Source organism: Prionailurus bengalensis, chromosome B1, assembly GCF_016509475.1.
Source record: "Prionailurus bengalensis isolate Pbe53 chromosome B1, Fcat_Pben_1.1_paternal_pri, whole genome shotgun sequence".
Taxonomy (NCBI): Eukaryota; Metazoa; Chordata; class Mammalia; order Carnivora; family Felidae; genus Prionailurus; species Prionailurus bengalensis.
The window spans coordinates 2,654,794-2,677,879 of record NC_057344.1 but is presented as its reverse complement, the minus strand read 5'-3'; the positions used below and the strand labels follow the sequence as shown (position 1 = coordinate 2,677,879).

Here is a 23,086-nt window from a genome sequence, read left to right as displayed (position 1 = left end):
GTGTATAAAATGTGATTTTTGTGTATTTATCAGTATTATCAGATGTATATTTAATTCAAAGCTATCATCTCTAATACTCTAGTCAAATGATATATGTGGATATTATGTGTGCACAGATATGCATATATATGTGTATATATATTTGCATATAGACTTGTATGTTGTGTATATGTACATATACAAACGTGTGTGTTTGTGTCTGTGGATCTTGGAGCTTGCTAATATCAGGTATTCGTGTGTTGAAAGTTTGCTGAAGCAGAAAATAGTATGATACTTAAAACAGTTGCATTCATAATTTTAATGTTGTCAACTTGTTTTATAATCATCTGCGAAGAAGTCCATTTCTTGAGACATACGTAAGAAGTTACTTGAGATTTAAACATTGCAATCTTACTTACTCCTAAATTACATTTTAAGAGAAGTAAGAATCTATAACATTGCACTCAGCTTTCTAAACATAAATCAAATTTTTACCAAAATTATTGAATTAACTCAATAACAGCCTGGTTAGCTGCCATCAGACAAAAATCAAGGCATATTTCTTTTTTGTGGGGCAGGCTGGGTGGCTCAGTTGGTTGAGCATCCAGCTCTTGATTTGGGCTCAGGTCGTGATCCCAGGGTTGTGGGATCGAGCCCTGAGTAGGGGTCCATACACAGTGTGGAACCTGCTTGGGATTCTCTCTCTCCCTTTGCTCCTCCCTCTCTTGCACATGTGCACTCTCTCTTTCTCTCTCTCTCTCTTTCTCTCTCAGTCTCTTTAAAATAAAAATTGAAGGGGTGCCTGGGTGGCTCAGTTGGTTAAGCATTCAACTCTTGACTTTACCTCAGACCCTGATCTCAACGGTTTGTGGGTTCAAGCCCCGCATTGGGCTCTGCACAGTCCGTGCGGAGCCTGCTTGGGATTCTCTCTCGCTCCCTCTCTTTCTGCCTCTCTCCACCCATCTTGTCAGTCTCTTTCTCTCCCTCTCAAAATAAATAAATAAACTTAAAAAAATTAAAATGAAATATAAATTTTAAAAAAAGTGTATTTCTGTACCTGTGCCGATCTGTGTGTGTTTAGCTTATAGGGATGGTCTTTTAAGGAAATGTGACATATCATTTATCTTAATAGTATATCAGAAGTGATCTATTTATTTCAGCGCTCTGATTTATATTCTAAATTTCTACACGTAATTAATTACACACACTTACTTATATGCAGACAGGGAGAGTAGAGAGAGGAGGGGGCAGGGAGGGAAGGATAGGTAGGGAGAGCTGGCAAATCCCAAGTTTTCATGATGTTAAAAGTTTCAGGGAATATTGGGGATATTTCAAGATACCATACTCTCAATTTTAAGTTGCAACGTGACTTTGCAGCCACTTCCAAATTTTGCCGCAGTTCCTGATTTCTTTAGACTCTAACTCTATCTTACGCAAAGTGCCAGTGCTTCCTAACAGAACGCGTGCCGTTTCAGCCCACGCCTGCAGACAGCCAGAAACGCCAGCCCACGCGGACGTGAGAGCGATAGACCTCCCCACCTTCGGTTACACCTTGGTGTACACCTGCCATCCGGGGTTCTTCCTCGCGGCCGGGTCTGAGCACAGGACGTGTAAAGCAGATATGAGGTGGACGGGAAAATCGCCTGTCTGTAAAAGTAAGTCGCTGAGGAGGGAGTGAACGCCCCTCCCTGCCGAGGCCCTAGCAGGAGCATCAACTGCCCATCGGGCTAGCTTCCGTCGTAAGATCCATAAGTAAACAGCATCATGGAAGTGATGTCGGTCACCCCAGCTGAATCTGTGCTTCATGTGGTGAGCTGTGTGTGTGAACGTGTGCGTAGTAAGTGTTTGGTACAACGGAGGCATAGTCGAAGTAGACATGTAGGTTTTACTATTTGCTATTCACACTTGAAACCACAGAGAAAAGCTGTCTGGTTCAAGAAAAACATCATGCGCTAAAAGGCCAATAATACAAGCCATATTTTTGGAAAATGTATTTTTTTTTTGATGAAAATGGGCAAATATCACCCAGGATTGGTGGATATGTAAACGAAGCCGTTATTTTTAAGACCACAGGCTGTTTGGTGGCGGGATATACATCTGTGTATTCTTTACATTGGTTCAAATTACAAAAGCAATTGGCACGAAGGTGATGCATCAATTACCCACGTATTTGTGTACTTACAAATGAGAGCCCTAAGACAGGGTCAGATCTGATGACAGCTGAACTTGAGATTCCCCACCAAACACAGATCACACACGCATCAAATACTACATGGCATAAACACTAAATATGGAGTGTGATAAAATCTGTGACTTTAGTTTTACTCTCTGGAAGCCTATTTATATTTCCAAATGAGGAATTCTTGTCTCCCTTGCCCTTCTCCATCAGATGCAGAAGAATGCGAACTTTAAAAACGTAATTTGTAGTTTGATGCAGACCTATAAATGCTAAGAGATTTTGAGTTAAATCCAACGTGATAGACGAAAGTAAACGTCCTGCAAGGGAAACAATTTGGTGTTATTCAATATCTGTCAATTTGCACTTCCGTTGATTTGGGTGAGGACTTGGAAAGTCAAGAGAGGCTACGAAATCTTAGTTGTTCTGTATGCCACCTTTCACTGGCGGCTAGCATATCCCAAATAGGATCGAGAAAATGGATATCAACCACCCTCGTTTGCAAGGCTCTCTGTTGTAGCACACCACACAGACATGCACCTGTCACAGCTGCACTGATTTTCACCATTAAGCTCCATTTTTTTTTTTGACAAACACAAAGGATACTCTGCTGTGAATGTAGGGGTTTAAATGGATATGTAGAAGACATTCCTATTTTGTACCTTCAAGCAATCTGGAGAAAGGAAAATTGCCTCAATTTGACATTTTTTCAAACTTATTCAAAAATAAATGTTTTTGAAAATGATAATTTGTCTTTTTACTTGTAGGTAAAGGAGTGGGAGAAGTTAATGAGACAGTTACTAAAACTCCAGGTTTGTATTCCAGAACAGTCCTAGATCTCAACCACATAAGCGATTTGTTCTCTACTCTGTACAGGGAAACAGATTTTAACACGCAAACTTCCGACTCCACTAGACCATGAGCGGGTTAGCGATCCAGCCACCTAGCGCGCCGAGCCCACGCACATTTCTTTCTTTCCTGACGGTGGTTTGTTAACGGAATGACAACACTTTACTTAAGACGAGAACCTGCGGCACGATCACACACGGTTTCATTAAAAGGTGCCTCGGGCATTGTGTGGGCAGAAACGGACTCGAACTGTTGATCATAGGATGTGATATAATGGAGAGCCTTATAAAGAGGGTTGCGATTCTTTCCTCTAAACCGGAAGCTGATGTGAATGAGGCATTGGGACAACGTCAGCTGTTTCCTTGAGCCGATCGGATGTAGAGCTCCATTTTCCCCCCGTATCTCCATAATCCAGGCATCCTCTGCCTCCCAACGTGTTAATTATTGCTTTTTGTTGTATGTGGTGCCTTGCTAGATGCATCACACGGAAAATCGAAAGATGCAGTCCTGTTTCCTAAGCGACATGCTTACTGCTCCAAATCCTCTGTGTTATAAAGTTAGAGACTCTTTTCATCATGCGTTGTGTCCCCAACTTACAATGTAAGTCAACCTTTTTTTTTTTAACAGATATAGAAAACTTGCGTACATAGATAAGGTCATTTCCCTAGTAGTTTCCTTATTCGACTCTGAACACCGATCTTTTAGACAGGAAGGTCTGTCCTGACATCAGATGCGGAAACCGTACGTGTAACGCTCCCGTTGAGTCACAACGCTGTGTTAAAACACCGCAGTCTCAGCCGGGCCAACGTCCCGACACGATGAAAGGAATTTTTCCAACGTACGCCATGAAGCGTAAAAACTCCTTCTTAAAATCGCTATTCAAATGTTATTTACAAACCGAATACGGAAATCAATAGTCTTTATCCAGACAACATCGTCCTCAGTGAAAGGAAACACAATCTGTTGCTGTGATGGTGTGTTTGTTCTGTTTTTGTTTGCTTATTTTTTTGTTTCAGATATTGAGATACTTGCGTACTTTATTTTGAAGGTGCTTCCATCCTCATCAGTCCACCTTTTCTCATTCCCTCCGAGGGGACTTGCTAGTTGTGGTTGTCTGTTGAGGTAGCGCGTCGTAACAAATCTCCGCTTGCGGTTGTCGTGCCACGCTGCAAACCAGCAGCAACAGAGCAGATGAGAAGGCCCCCGGGGATCACCGTCACCACATTGCCGATGGCCATGTTGATACAAGCAAGCCAGCTCTGGGACGCTGGTTACACCTTCCTGCACCCAGTCAGGCATGACCCATTCCTCTGATACACCAACAAGAGCCACTCGTCAGTGACGGGCTGGAACCACTACATCCATAGCTTCCGCCGAGTGGGTACATTCTCACGTAGGGAAAACAACCCTGATAGGATTCTAAAGCCTGTTAATTTTAGTGAAGGAAAATACAGTCTTTTCAGGTTTGCCTGAAAACTGGGCCCCAAAACGGCCACTGATAGACAGGCAGACGTGTTGAACGACCCTTATCAATAAGCAGATGTGTGCGATGTCGTGTTGGTACCGTAGTTTTTAACCTTTCCTAAACTTGTAAAAAGCACTATGATCGCAAGCTGAGTCTACTGAGAGCCACGGGAAGGGCCGACGCTCGCTCCTTCTTCGCTGCCTCCCTAGCTGGTCTCGGTTTCATAGGCACGGCCGAGCTGGCAAGACAGGACGATGGCCGGTTGCGCTGAAAGGGGCACATGAACGTAGATAGTCTATGTGTGTCCTAGAAATTGGTTCCAGCAAGTGGATTCGCTAAAAACCTTGATGTAGGGAGAAATGCATCTTTACGTACCTCCATGGCATTTGACATCGTTGCCTCTAACTTTCTTAGCAATCAGGGATGTTTTTCACAAGAATAGAAGAGCGTGGGTGGGTGGGTTGGGATCTCCTTGTGAGATAAAGACCTCCCGCCCCAGAGCACTTGTGTCTTTATGAGCTGGGTGAGCGCCCTTTACTGGCGCTTTGACGCGCAAGCTTTCCGAGGGCAGGCAGCTCCTGGTGGATGATACGCGCCAGCTCTCTGAGCTTTCTGTGTCTTCCAAAGAGTCGACCTGGATGTTAACGAACAACCGGTCGTGGTTTCCCGGGTCAGTCTAACATCTTATTATCAGACACAATAACCTCACCTCATATCAGTTGCTCTGGTTCACCGCACCCTCTGGCCTTGGCAGTTCCGTTAAAAAAGGAACGTTTTGGCACCTAAAGTGTTTCTCCCACAAATCAACACACGGACGTGGGGGTGCATCTCACAGCAGTCTCCCTCCCCATTCCATTTCCATCGCATACATGCCGTAGAGGGCCTGGGATAGGTCATCTCTGTCCTCATCACCGTCATGATCTGTGATCTCTCACTCAACACGTATTATGCCTCTGTGTTGTAGAATATCTCAATTTAATTTTTCTGTGTGAGCTAACATTCCTCTGGTTTTTTCCCCCCCCCACAGTTCCTTCAGATGTATTTTTTATCAATTCAGTGTGGAAGGGATATTATGAATATTTAGGGAAAAGACAACCTGCAACTCTAACAGTTGACTGGTTCAACGCAACAAGTAGTAAGGTGAACGCGACCTTCCTCGAAGCCTCGCAGGTGGAGCTGAAATTGACAGGTAGGCCCTGAGGAGTTTCATCTTCCTCAACGAAGAATGTGGGCCGAGGCAGACCCTTTATCTCCTCACAGAGGAGGGAGCTACCATTTATTAAATGCTCATTAAAATTACATTGGCTTTGCGTAAGCTGTGTCTCATGGGATCCTCTCGATAGCCATGGTAGGTTGGTATTCTCATTTTTAAAGATTACAGAACCAGCCCAGAAAAGCGAATTAATGTGCTTGCGATTATGCATGTGACATACTAAGTCAAAGATGTAAGATTTATATCCAGAGCTACATGTCTCCAAACTTCCTTGTGTCAGTATCCTTGTTTTCCACTCACGGTCCTCGTGAGATTTATTTGTCATCCTGCTGTTAAAATGAAAGCAGCTCTAATTTATAGGCCAGACCCCATTTTATGTACTTAACTTATATTATCTTCCTCATTCTTACGTCTGTCCTATGATATGAGCATCTTTATCAGACACATTCTTTACTGATGATAAAAGAGAAAGAGAGAGAGAGAGACCCAGGAAAATGAAGTGTCTTTGCTAAGGTGCTTTGGTAGAGGTAGAATTTGAACTCAGGAATCAGGATTTCAGCACTTGGAACCTCGAGTCCACACTCTTAATAAGGGTATCGCCTTTCTGACTATATAATGTCTTTTAAAATCTTCTCATTTATTTCACTTCTCACAGCTATGTATCCTTGTCTATAGACCAACTCCAGGAGGGTAGGGATTTTCTCTGAGCTATTCTCAAGGCCCAGCCCTGGCCCTGAATACCAAGGGGCCCCGAATGGCACCTGCTCTTTCTCCAGCCACTGGAAAGTATGATGGCGGCTCAAGATCCCCCCCTTCCTCACATTCCCCTTTCCTGCTTCCTGGAATACGTACTATGTATACGTCCTATGGATTGAGGAAAAGCGAAATCATTTCAACTCCGAGAGGCTTAGCAGGCACCTATCTGTGAGCCCACGGTCTCGCAGCCACACGCGACTTCCTACGTTGAACCTATAACTGGAAAAGTGATTAGGCCACGTGCCCAAAGGTACCCGTCATCAAAATCCACCCAGGGACTTTTCTAAACGCCCAGATCCCTCAGTCTTCCCCAGCTGCCTGGCTTAATCTTTCTCCTGGTAGAGTTTGAATTTATTCCTTTCTCAAAGAAGGTGGCTCCCCGAAGAGGGAGGGAGGAGGAAGGCAGAGCGTGCAGAGCCGGCCGCGGCCACACTGAGGCCCTGTGGGGGTGGCTGTTTGCCACATGAGACCGTGTTTCATTACGTCTCCCTACGGCGTGTAGACCTCGGCTTCAGAGTTTTAGAGGTTGGATGCAATGCCAACAACACGGAGCTGCTGAGGGCGGGAGGAAGACCAGCCCAGAAGGCCCGGGACAGTCCCTCTTGTCAGCTGGGCCCCACTGGTTCCCCTCCACCCCGTGTGCCCGCCAGCGGAGACCGGGTCCTGGGACAGTAGAGATTCGCTTCTCTAGTTAGTTTGCAGTTAGTGTGAATTAGTATCTCACGGCTGCGTTTTCTGGAACGGGCAGCAGCATCTTCCTTTGACCCCGTGTTCTCGGCATGGAGGACATTTTGGTTTTAGGTTATTATTCATTTAGTACTTGTTTGTTTACTTATGTACCTACTTCCTCCATGGGGTGGGGAGTGAGCTCTGGCTGTCAGCGCAGTCCCCGCCTGCGCCTCGCCACGTCACCTCATCTCTGGGCCGTACTGTTAAGTGTCATTCTCACCGCCTCACGGGAGGCCGAGAGGTGTGACTGTGCGGTCTCTCCTGCCCAGAACCACACCGGCTACTCAGGGATGCTCGGCACGTTCCGCTCGCCGTGCTGTTCACTCTGTCTTTAGAAGGAGCCATATTTAGGGGCACCTGGGTTTCAGTCAGTCAAGCATCTGACTTCGGCTCAGGTCATGTTCTCCCGGTTCTTGAGTTCGGGCCCCGCGTCGCGCTCTGTGCTGACAGCTCGGAGCCTGGGGCCTGCTTCCGATTCTGTGTCTCCCCCCTCTCTGCCCCTCCTCCATTCACACTCTCTCTCTCTCTCTCTCTCTCTCTCTCTCTCTCTCTCTCAAAAATAAATAAACATCAAAAACAAAAACAAAACAAGAGGTAGCCATATTAGGGCTTCTGGCTGGGGTCTCTTTGTCCTCACAAATGACCAAAATATGAATTTAAAAAGCTAGATTAAAACAATAATATAACTGAGTGTGTATAACCTTTATTCTTTCTGTGGGATAAAGACGTCGAATGCAATGCAGCGGATGGGTACGTGGAAAACAGAACTACTGAGGCTCAAATATAAAAATAACAGCTATAATTTCCATTACTTCTGATATTGTCCTCTCTGTACCGTATTCCAAATCAAACGGATTGAACGCCTGAGTTATTAACCCTTGTGAAATCCTCCAATGTAAGAATCACCGACTTTGATTTTCCGTAGGTGTTTACAAGAAGGAAGAAGCTCACTTACTTCTGAAGGCTTTCCAAATTAAAGGTCCCGCAGATATTTTTGTAAGCAAGTTTGAAAATGACAACTGGGGACTAGATGGCTATGTAAGTACTTCCTGTGAACGGTCATCACACAGGGACAGAACAGGCACTTAGACCCACGTCCTGTATGTAACCCCACATTCCACCCCAAAGTCTGAACATGGCCATTGCGTAACCGCTCTGACAGTTCTAAAGAAAAAGTCATTCCCAGATAGAAATTTAACAAGTGCGACTAATATCCTTCTTTGCAAGTTAACCATCGTTTGTGTGCCGACTCATTGTCCGACATAAGGGTGTGCGGCCTCATGTGATGCTCCCCAGCCAAGAGTGTGTCACAAAGTGAGTTTAACATGACGTAGGTTATATATGAATTCCTGTATCTGTCCCCCTTTACAACCCATGAGCATGTTCTCGATTTTACTACCTGTTTCATGGTGAAAATGAAATAGTGAGGATTTATGTTAGTCCTAGTTCACGTGTGTCTTTTCCAGTTTTTAACTACTGACGTGTCACTGGAAGGAAGGACACAAGACACCATATTTAACCTGTACTATCTAGCTATGAGAATACAGTTCTATTATGACAGAACAGAGTATTATTAAGCCCCGCCATGCATTGTTTTTCTCTTCTTCATGCACATCAGGTGTCATCAGGACTTGAAAGGGGAGGATTTACTTTTCAAGGTGACATTCATGGAAAAGACTTCGGAAAATTCAAGCTGGAAAGGCAAGGTAAATGCTCGCATGTTATTTTTTTAAAGCACATGTCAACTTGGCCTTCACGTTATCGTGCTGAAAAGAAATGGAAAGGCCACGACCTTGGAGGAAACATAAACAAAAGTATCGGGAGAGACGACCGTGTTTTACAACAGAACGGAAAAGAAGTGCTGGGCACAGCAGAACCGACAAATACAAAGCTGGAAGAATGCAGTATGTAGGCCAGATATGGAACTAGTATCCTTACTATATTAAAGAGATACTAAAAACACGGAGACAGTGAAGCAAAGGTGAAGCTCAATTAAGGAACTAAGTAAACTACATAGCCCTAAGAAAATTAGAAGAGGGACTCGGAGTAACCAAGAAAGCACGGAAAAATCTTTAACTTCTAAGAAACGTGTATCATGGCAACAAAGGTTTTCCATTTTTAATGATCAGAACATCAGATTTTTAAAGCAGTTGTTCTGGGGAACAGTAGAAACAGACACCAGGGCCCTCCATTCGGGAGGTGTCCAGGCAGAGAAGGACAAGCTGACTCTGCCCAGAGACTCTGCCTTTAGAGATTCCAGCCGGTCAAGTGTGGAAAACTCTTCCCCGTGCACCTCACACGACTATCATAGTTGCTTAAATCAATAGTTTTATGCAATGTGTCCCATTTAATAAGAAGCAGTCTATTTCGGTGTATTTCACTAAAGAAGTGAGGACCGTATATTGCCGGGGAGAAAGGCGCATGACTTCTACAGGAAGAAAAAGTTTACTGCAGATAGACAGATAGATCTTCCTTCCCTGCTTCCGATCTTTCCCTGCTACTTGATTTCCACCTTGGTTATCGGAGAAAGAAAATATGTGAAAAAAAATTCACTAGGTTCGACTCTTCCCCCATCTACCAGCTAGTTTTGTAATCGAGGAGGAGTTAGAATCTTCTTGGGCCTGTCTTCATCTGACATCTCAGCAGGGAAGTCCCTTCTGGGTGGTCGGGAAGATTAAGAGACAGCGGAAAGCGTTCACTTTGTGCACGCAGAAGCTCTTTGCACACGAGAGTCGCTGCGGTTGTCACTGCCGACGGGGATGAGAAAACACATGTTTGTCATGCGATTAGCATCCCATTTCTCCTGAACAACATAGACTACTTTATACCCTACTTGTAGAACACTATTAGCATAATAATTTGGGGGGGAACATTCTATCCATATAGGCTTTGACCTCTGAGCTGCCTTTCAGAGGCACAGGGGTATAATATTTTGTGACGATTATCACTCACGACTCAGTTCATAAGACTCCTACCAAGATACTGAGGGGTTCCAAAGGATACATATACCGACCTGTGTATTATTATATTTAAAATAAAAACTCTACCAAAAAGAGTAATCAATCGTAAACTACTCTAATGCCACCATTCCAAATGCAGCAGCTCAAACTAGAAGAGCTTTAAATTACAATGTGAGCAGTGGTACTTTAAATTGGGCTATGTTCTTTTGAGGTAATGACATAGAGTAAATGCATTGGACCAACGCTAATGATGAGTCAAGTTTGTTCTTGCTCTAAGCCCAAAACCCTAGAGTTACGTGCCCTCCCTTCTCCCCCGGCACATGCTCCAGTAATTCCGCTTAAGGACGCCCCGGGGAGCTGTGCGCCATCCCCCGTGGACTTCTGGGTTCACTCACCCGACAAACCCGGCCCGTACAATCACTGTGCTGTTGCCCCTTGCCTTGCGTGATGCCATTTCTTCCTAATCGGACAAAATAGCAGCCTGCTTTAGCACGGAATCTTTATTCCCACGTGATGATGAGTTTATTTTCAGGAAAAATAGTTCGCCTCACTAGTTTGGCTAACCCCTATTTTCATGGATGAAAATAAACCACCTCTTAATCGTCTACAGTCAATAGATAAACGGGAAGACAGTGATCTTTAAATGGATACTAAACCAGCTTGGGTTGAAAGACCACCCTAATGCAGAAACTCCAGTAGGAACCCGAATGATAAATTGGCTTCCCCACTTAAACTGAATCACCCCACCCCCAACCTCACATACACACGCAAACAGTATGGAAGAAAACCAGTGTAAAACACGCATCTGTTAAGCGACTTGTATTCCAGAATACAGAAAGGGCTTTTCAGGTTCAAGAAAACAAAAGCAAATAACCTGACTGAAAAGTCGGCAAAGGATTTGAATAGACCTCTCTCCACGTAGGTACACATGATCGATAAGCAACGAAAAGCTGCTCAACATCACTAGTCATTCAGGAAACGTAAACCACAGTGAGACACCATCTCACAGCACTGGGATGGTGGTGGTCATGTGGGTGAGAGGCGGCAAAATTGTGGACAGATTGGAGCTGTCCTACTTCACGGACGGGATGTAACCGTGGTGCAGGTGTTGTAGAAAACACCCCGGCCGTTCATCAAGCAGTTACACAGAAAGTTACCAAAAGATGCAGCCATTTCACTCCTGCAGGCATGGCCAGCAGAACACGTAAGAACATATGTTCACACAAAACTGTGTGCCCGATGCTTGTAGGAGCATTATTGCCAATAGCCCAGACGTGGAAGCCGCCGGATGTCTGTCAACTAATGAACAGGCAAAGCGTGCTATATCCATACAATGGAATGTTGTCTTGAAGACATTATACTTAGGAGGAGGAGCCATGCACACACACACACAATACACATCATAGGATTACACCCAGGGATGCCTGGGTGGCTCAGTCGGTTGGGCGGCCAACGTCGGCTCAGGTCATGATCTCACAGCTCGTGAGTTGGAGCCCCGCGATGGGCTCTATGCTGGCAGCTCAGAGCTTGGAGCTTCTGACTCTGTGTCTCCCTCTCTCTCTGCCCCTCCCCAGCTCACACTCTGTCTCTGTCTCAAAGGTAAATAAACATTAAAAATTTTAAATAAATAAACAAACAAACCATCCAGAATAGGCAGATTGAAGACACAGACACCAGATCAGTGGTCGCCTGGAGCTAGAGGTTGGAGGGTGAGGATACTGGGTTTCCTTTAAGGAAGACAGCAGTGTTCTTAAATCGTAACGATGATTATGACACCATGTGCACATACTAAAAGACTGTGGACTGTACCTTTGCTGTGTTATTATTATTTTTTTGTTTTCATTACTTTTATTTATGTTTTATTTGTTATTGACATTGACATGCAACGTTATGTCAGTTTCAGGTGTAGGACACAGTGTTTCCACAAGCCCATTCCTTGCTCAGGGGTCACCACGATAAGTGCGCCCACCATCTGCCAACCATACGACGTTATTTCATTATTGTTCATAGTATATCTTAAGCTGTACCTTTCATCTCTGTGACTTACTTGATAACTGGAAATTCGTGCCTCTTCATCCCCTTTATCTTCATTTCACCCACCCCCCCTATCCACCCTCCTTCTGGCAACCATGAGTTTGTTCTCAGTTCAAGGGTCTGTTTGTTTTTTGTTTATATATATAGTCCACATATGAGTGAAAGCTATGGTATTTGTCTTTCTCTGTCTGACTTATTTCACTCAGCATCATACTCTCCAGGTCCATCCAAGTTGTCACAGATGACAAGACCTCATTCTTTTTTTTAATTTTTTTTTATTTTTGACTGAGTAATATCCCATTGTGTGTGTGTGTGTACACATATATGTATATCAGGTACACACACGCACACACACACACACACACACATATATATATATACGATCTTTGTCTATCGATAGATTTAGACGTACTTTGGGTGGGTACTCTAGTGTATGAAGTTCTTTCAATAGTGATCTTTTAAAAAATTGAATGGCTAGCTTATTCCATGTGAAGAGATGCTTGCCCTCATTCTTAAGCAAAGATATGTGAATGAGTAACAAAGGACGCCCTGTGTTTGATTTGTCAGAGCAGCAATAGTAGAGATAGTATGAAGGAGGAGGGCCAATGGGAGGGGAGGGCAGGGGAGGGGAAGAGGCTAGCGGTTGGATACCACACAATTGCCCAAGTGTTTTGTAGCACTCCTCATGAAATAATGGTTGAAATGAAATCAGAGCACCACTTTGGAGGACAACCTGGTAAGATTTAGCCACGCGAAAAGTTACAAATTCTGTTAGGCAATGATTCTGCTTCATAGAATTTATCCTGTATGTTTAGACTCCTGCTGCTGGGTAGCTACAGAAAAAAGATTTCATTGCGACATTGGAAAAATACTAGAAATGGCCTAAATGTCCTTCAAAGGTAGACTGGCTGAAAAATTTCTGGCATATCCAATTAATAGTATACTATACACCTAAAAAAAAAATAAACCTAATTCATGTGTGCTGATGGAAAAATTTCAAAGATGGATGGTTAAGTTGAAAAAGCCAAACACAAAAAATGTATATCATATTCCCATGTTTTTAGAAAAGTATGAAAAGGGAAACAAACGTATATATTAATAGTCCATTGCTGGAAGAACATTATATTATTTGTGTATCTTTTGTGCTATTTTAATGAATATCATGTGCGTGTATTACCCTTTAAATCTTTGAAACGAGAGTAAATACATGAAACTTGCCAGGAGCTCCTGAAGGCGTGATCATTGAGAAGCTCCCAAAGACCTTCTTTTATGTTACTCTGTGTTACGATGGGCAGTCTCTTGCTGCAGGTTGATTTTCCACGATTTTATTGATGAGAAGTCCGATGCCTGTTATGTTCAAACGTAGACAGTCTTGTCTGTGGATAACAAAAAAGTAACTTCGGTTAATTTAAGCAGAACACAAATTCATTAGAATGAGGCAAAGAGATTCACAGAACTACAGAAAGCTGGGGAATGAGGTGTGGTAACTTCATGGAAACTGATTGATGCTGAAGTACCACTTGGCAGCACCGTCTTTCACTTGACACGCACGTATTGAGCCACTACTGTGTCCTCAGTTCTCTCGTAGGCACTGGGGGTTCAAGAGGAAAACTTGGCACAATGCAACTCCTGTCCTAGTACACACAGGTCCTGCTGGACTTGTGGCCGTGTGCCGTGCGCACTGTTGAGGCAGGGAAGTGTCCTGACTTTTCAGTGTCACTGCAAGTCTGTGGAGTGGGTGCCATCTGAGCGGGCTGCCTCGGCGCCCTGTACAGGACGTTGTCACCCTGGACACCGGCTGTTACTGCTGCACCACTGCTGCCGGACCCATCACCGGGGACACTCAGCATTGTCCTCAAGGCTCCCCAGCCGCCACAGCCATGGGATGGCTTCCGAGCCACCTCGGTGCTGTGCGTCAGTCACCCCGGTTCACTGCCCAGGGTGGGGGCATCCAACCGGGCGCGAGTTTAGAGAGAACATGTATGTGGCATTTCCCCCTCGCGTGGTGGGCTGTGGATGCCTCTGAAAGTGAAAAATTATCTGATTCATATGTGCTGATGAGGAAGGATCTCAAAGAAATATGGTCAAGTTACAAGAGCGAACATCAATTATAAAATATGTTCAGGTTAGAACTTAGGATGGTAAGGAGTAGTGCAATCCGGCATCTGTGGAAGCAATGACGAGTCAAATTCTTGCCATGTTTTTCAGGTGAAAAGAGGATTTTTTGTTTGAAAAGCTATTTAAATATATTTGATTGTTTACTTACATTCATGGTTTGTGAAAGAAAATGAAACAAAACTTCTCTTGTGTTTAACATTCCGTAAATTCTGGTACTACACTTCTAAAAGCAGGTCAACTTATTTTTCACAGTTCTGCTATATCCAGATGACCCCAGTCGTAATCCCTCACACGCGTGCATTGAGTGAGCTCAAGCGATTAAGCCAAATACATTTCAAAATTTGTATTATGGGTAAACAGTTTAGATCAAACTTTTTTTTTTAACGTTTATTTATTTTTGAGACAGAGAGAGACAGAGCATGAACAGGGGAGGGTCAGAGAGAGAGGGAGACACAGAAGCTGAAACAGGCTCCAGGCTCTGAGCTGTCAGCACAGAGCCTGACGCGGGGCTCCAACTCACGGACCGCGAGATCATGACCTGAGCCGAAGTCGGCCGCTTAACCGACTGAGCCACCCAGGCGCCCCTAGATCAAACTTTCTTATCTGGAAGGAATCGCTTGAGAAGTGTTTTCTAATTTGAGTTTTCATCGTTTGCATCTCTGTCTTGGCCGTGCATCTATTTGCCACTCTGTACCTGTGGATTATAAATTCATAGTTACGTCACCTTCATGACATTTGAGATGCTTACATCCGCCTTCCCTTCTGACGGACAGAGATCACGTTTTATCATCCTTCCGTGTCCTCATGGAAACTGGCATGATGACATTGAGCTATATCCTTTTGTTGAGCATTCTTAAACCCTAACGAATTCTGCAATGTACCTAAAATGAAAGAGGTTACACCAATATATTTGCATACGGAGAATGTAATGTCATTTATATAGACCCCTGGAATATTTAGGTAATTTCATCAGCTACTGTTTCGCTGCAGTCTGTGTCTTAGGACAGGATATAACAGCCAATGGTACCCGTAGATACGTCCACATACATAGACAAAACCATATGGATGCTTTCAGTTTCAGTTTCAATGCAAATATATCTGACCAAAGTCAAAGTCACGAGGTATGGTGCCCCTTTCGCCTTTCTCACATTGACGTGAAATTTTTTTCATGGTATTCTTGAAGGTCATTAAGGAATAATTCATTTTTTGTAACTTGATCATTAACAGACGTTAAAATCTTTCAACAAGACTGCCCGTTTATCGATGGAATTCAACTCCTTGGAGGCTCGGGCCCCGTTCATAAAAGTTGCCAGAGGCTTATCTTCCAGTATGAACGCGGGACCTGCAAACTAATTATTCGTTTTGTTCTCCAGATCCCTTAAACTCGGACCAAGACCCTTCAAATCATTACCACGGCACTAGCAGCGGCTCGGTCGCGGCTGCCATTCTCGTTCCGTTCTTTGCTCTGATTTTGTCCGGATTTGCGTTTTACCTCTACAAACACAGGTACCGTAAAACGCCGGTGTGCTTGCGAGGCCCTGGTCTGGGGAATGCGCACTGCCCCCGGTCCCACGTTCCCCACGGCTCCACGGTTTTCTCTCTGACGTTAACGATGCCCACGTGGCAAGGCTTTGCTTTGCGTTGTCCGCCGTACTTTTTCAGCAGGGCGACTTCGAGTAATGAACGTTAGGAGAATAAATAGATGGATTAAGAAATGACATGCTGTGTTTCGTAGTCCACTCAAAGACACAATGAAGGATTACATTTCTACTTTTAAGATCGGTGGCCGGTTGTCGGGAACACTGAGACAGCATTTCCACCTTCCAGAAGAAGATTGAACAGAATGGTGTCTGAGTTCTTTCAGCTCCATGAATCTGTGATCTAGAAATTGTGGGCTTATTCCTTTCTTTGAGCTCTCACTATGTAGTAAGAAATATCACATGTTCCATCGCTTGAAAAAGTGTTCTGAATATCTATTAATTTGCATATCCCTGCGACCTGAAACATGTCAAAATTGCAGAAAAACAACTTTAGTGAAGTAGATCCTTTCCTTGGAGTTAATGTGGATCCCTGCCCCCCCTCCCCAAAAAAAAGTTGTGGAGGAATTATAAGTCCTTATACATGTTGTCTTTCTCTGGATAATATATTACCTGGAAGAACATGGCATATGCCAAACTGTTCGAAAATACTACTTAGAATAGTGGTATTCCCTACATATAATAACAAGAAACTAAGAAAACAAAAGAAAAATAGAAAAAAAAAACCATGATTCTCTAAGATATTAAGGTATGTTAAATGTGGTCTATGTTCATTTATGTGATACAGATATTTCTGTTTAATCCTGGTTTAAAAAAAGGAAAATGTGGTGTAGGATTTTTTTTTAACGTCTCACAGCATAGCTTCAAATATGTGCTTTCTTATGCTTTGCAAAAATACATAACATAGGAATGTCACTTCAAAATTATATTGCTATGTGATCACATGCATGTGTACACTTTTCCTCTAGTTGGAATGTACTTATTTTAAAAATATAATTCAGTAAAAGGAATCTCAGAAGGTACTTACAAAATTAAAGATTGACATCTGTATTAATAATAATAATTACTATTATTATATTTGTAAGTATTAATATATATTGACATATAATTATATAATTAAATAACTAATGTTATTATTGTATAATTATTAATAATTGTTATTATTATGGAGAAAACAGTATTCTCTGCATATAAGTCTGGTGAGCCTTATCTTCAAATTTCTCCTTGGGGCTAGCTGAAAACGTAGTAAATGTAAGAAAAGATATCCCGCCACTTTATCCAATAAAACACCATCCTGAGAAGTGCTTCTATTCTTAAAGTAAATTAATTCTGTAAATTAAAAGTACATCTTCTTTCGCAAGGTTCTCTAGGAAACATAATACCCTTATAAGTACACATACAGTAGGAATTTGTAATTCCTACAAATTCATTTTTGTTTTTTGTTTTTTTTTAATTTTTTTGGCATTCATGTTAACCCCAAGGTTAACATGCAGTTCATTAAAGTTCTTTTACCCCACCTATTGACATTTCCCTGTCTGTAGGGGGGTCTCTGGAAGGCCCCCCTACGGGGGGACCCACGTGCAGGAGTCAGACGGCATCCCCACCTGCCAGTGAGCGTCTCATTGACGCGGCTCCCAGCAAGGCCGACCTTTGTATGTCTCAGAGACAGCTCCCTCCGGCGCGTCTCTGATCCTTTCAAAAGACAGCCCTACACAATTCAGCACTTCTGGTTATATCTTAATTTTAAGATGACATAACATTGGGGAGAATATTCAGTATATATCACAGCTGTAGTCTTTCAACCCTAGAAGCTTCCCTACCACAACGTTCTGTATTTCAGTATTTGGTGCGTCAGCACAGGAAATGCGTGAGGGTAGTTCACAGACCACAAAAGCAGTGGGGAGGGAGACACCATTTGGTCCTTTTGTGAATTTGACCCCTTCCTTCATTTCCACACTTGTAGGCTGGTGGGATTTAATCTCAGTGTGGCTCTCGCACAATGTCGCCCATCATGCTTGTCATCCGAGAGGCCGCGCTGTGTCTAGAACGTGACAGCAGGTTGTCTAATCTCATGGCTCTCATGAGCCATTAAGCCAGTGTGACTTCTTATAGTTCTCAGAATTGGGGGGTTTCTGCAGGAGCAACCAAGCCACGCCCGATCACCCAGGCACGTCGTAAGTTCATTTTCCTTTGAGTTATTGCCATGTACCCAGGGAACGCACCAAGCTATGCGTTTTCTCTCCACTGGCTTCTTACCCTCTACAGATGTAAAATTTCCTTAAGCAGTTGGCTCACGTTTCTCGGGTTAAAACCTTATTCCTGCTCATTTCTGACTTGCTCTCATTACACTTGGAAGTGTTTCCTCCGTCAGAGCCAGGGCTCCTGACACAGGACTCCCACACGCTTCGTTCTCTGCAGCCCTCGGGTCCCATCCAACTCTTTGGGGTTTCCCTGGCAATTTGGGAATGGTGGTGACCCCTGACCGGGGAGACTACACAGGGGATTTAGCCAGTTTTTAACTTCATTAACGTTTGGCTGCATTAGTTTATTCCATTTTGCTACTGGAGCATTTTCAAGTTCAATGTCAAAGACCTCTCCGACTCCTGGGGCAGTTGACAGGAACCTCATTCTGTGAAACGTACACGCTCAGAATTCTCTTTTTTCTCAATGAACGTAACGTAAGTTAAGAAAATTTGCTAGCTAAGTCACTAAAACAGAAGCATCAGTAATGTTTTTGCTAGTGTGGTTGTTGACATTAAAGTTCCGTTTTTACCACCTGATGTATTTGCCTTATGTAATTTCTCTGGAAAAAAAACCATGTGGGAACAGACTAGACAGCTTTAAGTCTTTTACATCTAAAATTACTTTAATTCTCTGAAGTTAGATCATACACAGGGGGTTTCTTTAATTAGAACCTGTAACCAGTAGTTTGACAAACAGTTGAATGTCTTTTCCATAATTTAGTCACTGGTTATATTATATTACAAGAATAGCTAGTATTTGGTGAACATTATAATAGCAGTGAACTAAAGTTTATGTTCCTATTTTCGTTTGATCTGAATGGTCCTAAAGGGTTGACATCTTGATTCAGCATCTTACGTTTTAGAGAGTGACTGAACAGTGACTTTCTCAGGGTCATAACAACTTACAAATGACAAATGTCTAAACCAAACTCGGACCCCGGCATTGATGTGTTTCCCATGTTGCAAAGAATATTTGTAAACGGCAGCTAACTCTTTGATTTTAGAAACAGCTTCCATTTTTTTTTAACCATCTCTGTAATCCCAACAACCAATTCTAAAAAAGAGAAAGGTCTACGAGCGTGGCGACGCGCACCATTCCCCACAACCGCGTGTGTGTGTGTTTCCCTGCTGAGTCGGGCATGACGTCTTGTACTCAGGCCCCAGCTGCTGTGCCTCTTTTCTTGAAATCTGGGCACTAACGGTCTGTTCCTTCTTTCCCCTCTAGAACGAGACCAAAAGTTCAATACAACGGCTATGCCGGACACGAAAACAGCAATGGACAAGCTTCATTTGAAAACCCTATGTATGATACAAACTTAAAACCCACAGAGGCAAAGGCTGTGCGGTTTGACACAACTCTGAACACAGTGTGCACAGTGGTATAGCCCTCAGTGCCCCATTAGGACTGATTCATAGCCATACCTCTGTTGGACAAGCAGTAACTCCTTTGGTGCCATATACCACTCTCCCTTCTAGTCTTGGCTTTGCTGCGGTGATCTTTCACATCTTCTGCTGGCGTCCGTGCGGCGGGAATCTCCAGTCACGTGCGCCAGAGTCTCCTGAGGATCGGGTGACACAGAGACCTGCATTCTGAACGTGGATTCTCCATGCCTGGCTTCATCTGCTCGGGATCAAGGCACACTCAAGGAAGACTGCCGAGTCACGCCAATACTTTGTACTTGATGCCTCAGACTTTCGTATTTCTGTGTGGCTGGGATGCCTTTCAATGCAATCTTCTGGGCACGTGGATACATCCCCTGGGTGCGGTGATAAAATGATAGCACCACAATATGTTGTTTTGTTTTTTTAACCCCCATAAATATGAATACTCTGAAAAACAACAACAACAACAACAACAACAACAACAACAGAGCTCTCTTGAAGAAACCTTTCTGGTAGAGATGCACACACCTACAAACGCTTCACTCTGTCCTTCCTGAGACCTGACAAGCTTTGAGGACTCACGGCTCCCCTCGGTGTCCATTCCTAGGGCCATTTGCAAATTTCCCAGTCAGCCGTTCGATTGCAGAATTTTTGATGCACAATTTTTTGCACTAGTGTGTTATGAATGACTGAGTAAGATTCTGATAAAAAAAATAAACTATTTACACAGGGTTTATACACACTATCCATTGTATATAAGCATCTTCTCATGCTGTCCAGCGAAACATCCACCATCCATCCGTTCAGTTGGCATCTTAGCAAAAGAAAACATCCCCAGATATGGCACAGGTTTTAAAGGGAAACGTGGTGTTGAAGAGATTTATTTTATCATTGCTTCTTTTAGCTGCATATGTGTGTTGAAGTCATTGACGATGTCGAGAGAGGGGGGAAACACCAGAGGGCTTTGCAGTTGCCGCACACTCTGTTCCCTTTAGCAGCACCCGTGACCGCCAGTCCTGCTGTATTGCGTGGCCAGGGGGCTGCTGAGCTTCTGTTTGCCATGGAGAATGTCAGTAGTAATTTATTTTAGATAGCTCATGAGCTTGTGAGGCTTGGCTCACTGTAGTCTTCCCTCCGCATCACAGTTTGTTCTTCCAGAGCACCGCCACTCTCCGCCGTGGCGTTGAAGGACGGTGCTGTGCAGTCGCCCCTTGAACTCAGTGGGAACCGTCCGGGAGCAGAGCATCAGATGTCCCTCCGGAGGCCAGGAAACATTACACACGCTCCTCTTTCCCGGTGACACATTTTACATATCACTGTGTCCTTCGTTTCGTGCTAGTTCCAGATGCAGAGACAACTGGATTTTTCACGTTTAAAATTTCTCATACATTAAAATCTGAATGATGGTAGGAAGGAAATGGGTGTGGTCCCCAGTGCGGATAAAAACATCAAAGGATGAAATAGAAGACATGGCAATGAGATGGTGATGTCACAAAATCACAGCGAAGACCAAGTTTATTTTTATTTATAACTGTTGGCTAAAAGCGTTTTGAAAAGGCAGTGCTTATTTTGTTATTTGCGTTTTAAGTACGTACCCCCCATATGGAAAACGTCTCCCTTCTCACATTCCAGAGCAGCGTCTGTAGAGCGTTTCATTCCTGTTGTTGTGGGCGTATTCACACCTAGCTTTAAGGCCGATATAGTGGTGTCTCTGTTGCATGTTTAAATGCAGGGCTTCAAAAGTGAAAAAAAAAAAAAGACACAAAAACCTGTCAGGAAAATAGTTCATTCTTTCATGTCATGTGTTTTGAATTGAACCCTTTAGCGGATATTTGATCCTTGGTGCCCACTGTCGCGTTGCTCGTTTGAAGGGTCCTATGCTGTTAGGAGGACATAACTGACCTCTTCTAGTTGCTTCTTTGCCTTTTGAACTCCAAATGACGAATTCCTTAGTATCACGCTGAATTCCCAGCACCTTTTCCTCTGGCCAACCCGATAACGTGACTGGAGATTTGCTTTGCAGCCTGGGGCCCTTACGCGGATTTTTCTCCTTAGACTAGACAAGGTCAGCCAGAGCCAGGCTCCTAACACGCACACTGACCGGGCACGGAAAGGGAGCGTGAGGAAGTTCCAGGATCGCTGTGTGCAGGGGAGAACAGGGTTACTATATATATTAGGTGTATATATATACATACATATATACATATAAATATATTGTACATATATCTAAGTTTGAGTCATTCAAACTAGGTGCAAAATGCTGACTTCAGAGTCTGAATCAATGTCTCTCTCCCCCCATCCCTGACCTGCTTGCCGGTCAACGACGTCACAAATTCCTGAAACGACAGGACATACATACACGCGGCAACCACATATCAGATATTAGATACCATTTTCCTTTGTGTGCACAGTAAACCCGACCTTTGGTTGCCACTTTGGAGCATGTTATTAAACCCCAAATACAACATGCGATGGTCCTGCGAGAAGTCCGCCGAGTTTCTTCCTAGGGTGTGTGCGCGGTATTGAACCAGATCCCCTGCAAGGTGTGGAGGCGCGCGTGCAGGTGGTCCGCACACGCGCCTTCCGCCGTGGGGCTGCAAGACTCCTTCTGGAAGCGCCCAGAACCGTGTGCGGGAAGGACCCCATGCTAACACAGGTTATGTGCTTCAGAGCTGTTTAAAACTGCTGCTCGTATCACACATCTTGCCTTTCTTCAGGCTAGCTGCAATAATTTTTTTCTTCTGTAAGATATTTTGTAAACAACAACAACAAAAAGCTATTATAAAAAAAAAAAGGGGGACAGAACGCTGGTATCACGATCAGGAAACCCATCGCACCTCTGCCCGCCCCGTGTTACCATCTCGCCACATGCTGCTGACATGAAGTAGGTGCAAACGACCTTTTTGTACAGAGATATATTTTTTATGAAGAATTTGTAAAATTATTAAATATGCTGTAATTTTTTGATTAATGTAGGTAAATTGTTAAAAAAATAAATGTTTTTACAAATACAGAACTGTAATTTTCCCAATAATGTACAATGTACCACCCCTAGCTGATTTTCAGTTCCGACCCTATTACACATGTATTAATATTAAAGTGGCCTGTTAAAATGAACAGTATCTTTCTTTTTTGTCAAAAACATTATAAAGAGAGTGTAATATAGCCTGTGCAATGCCACCTACCTTTAAAGCAAATCAGAGTTCTAATTAAATATTTAATTTTAGATTTCTAGTTTCTGGTGTGACTTTATTTTAGCCTCGTATGTGCACGAATTTATTTCACCGTAACAGGGGCGTGGAGTCTGTGTCAGGGGAGGAAAAGTGCAAGCGTTCGTCAGGGGCTCTCATTGCACTTAGAACCAGGCTCAGTGTTTCCCCCCAGACGTTGGCATCGTGGGCGTGATGAACAAACAGCACGCTTGTGAGTGAGCATGATTCGGAGGGCGGCAGGGGGAAGCTGACGTATTTCTCCGTGGTCTACCCAAGCCCCGTGAGAGGAGTTCTTTCTGTAGAGGTCTATGGTGTGGGAACATGACACGTAAGGACTTGAGGGACTCATTTAACAAAGCATTTCAAATATCACACTTGAAGAAGGCTCAAACACTTCCCTCCCTCAGCCTTTAAAATTCAAGGCCAGCTGC

General features: G+C 43.6%; 1 protein-coding gene across 2 annotated transcripts in view; it reads left to right on the top strand.

Annotated features, from left to right (window-relative positions):
• CSMD1 (CUB and Sushi multiple domains 1) overlaps window positions 1–22,671 on the top strand; it is a 2,022,422-nt gene extending 1,999,751 nt beyond the window's left edge. The window contains exons 64-70 of one of the 2 annotated variants that reach the window (XM_043557440.1): window positions 1,455–1,634; window positions 2,923–2,967; window positions 5,497–5,658; window positions 8,093–8,205; window positions 8,786–8,873; window positions 15,653–15,785; window positions 19,286–22,671. In XM_043557440.1, coding sequence (XP_043413375.1) covers window positions 1,455–1,634; window positions 2,923–2,967; window positions 5,497–5,658; window positions 8,093–8,205; window positions 8,786–8,873; window positions 15,653–15,785; window positions 19,286–19,445 — 881 coding nt within the window. In that variant the 3' untranslated portion in view covers window positions 19,446–22,671. The remainder of the gene's footprint in view (window positions 1–1,454; window positions 1,635–2,922; window positions 2,968–5,496; window positions 5,659–8,092; window positions 8,206–8,785; window positions 8,874–15,652; window positions 15,786–19,285) is intronic. The other variant, XM_043557450.1, reaches the window with a different exon arrangement.
• Window positions 22,672–23,086: the final 415 nt, after the last annotated feature.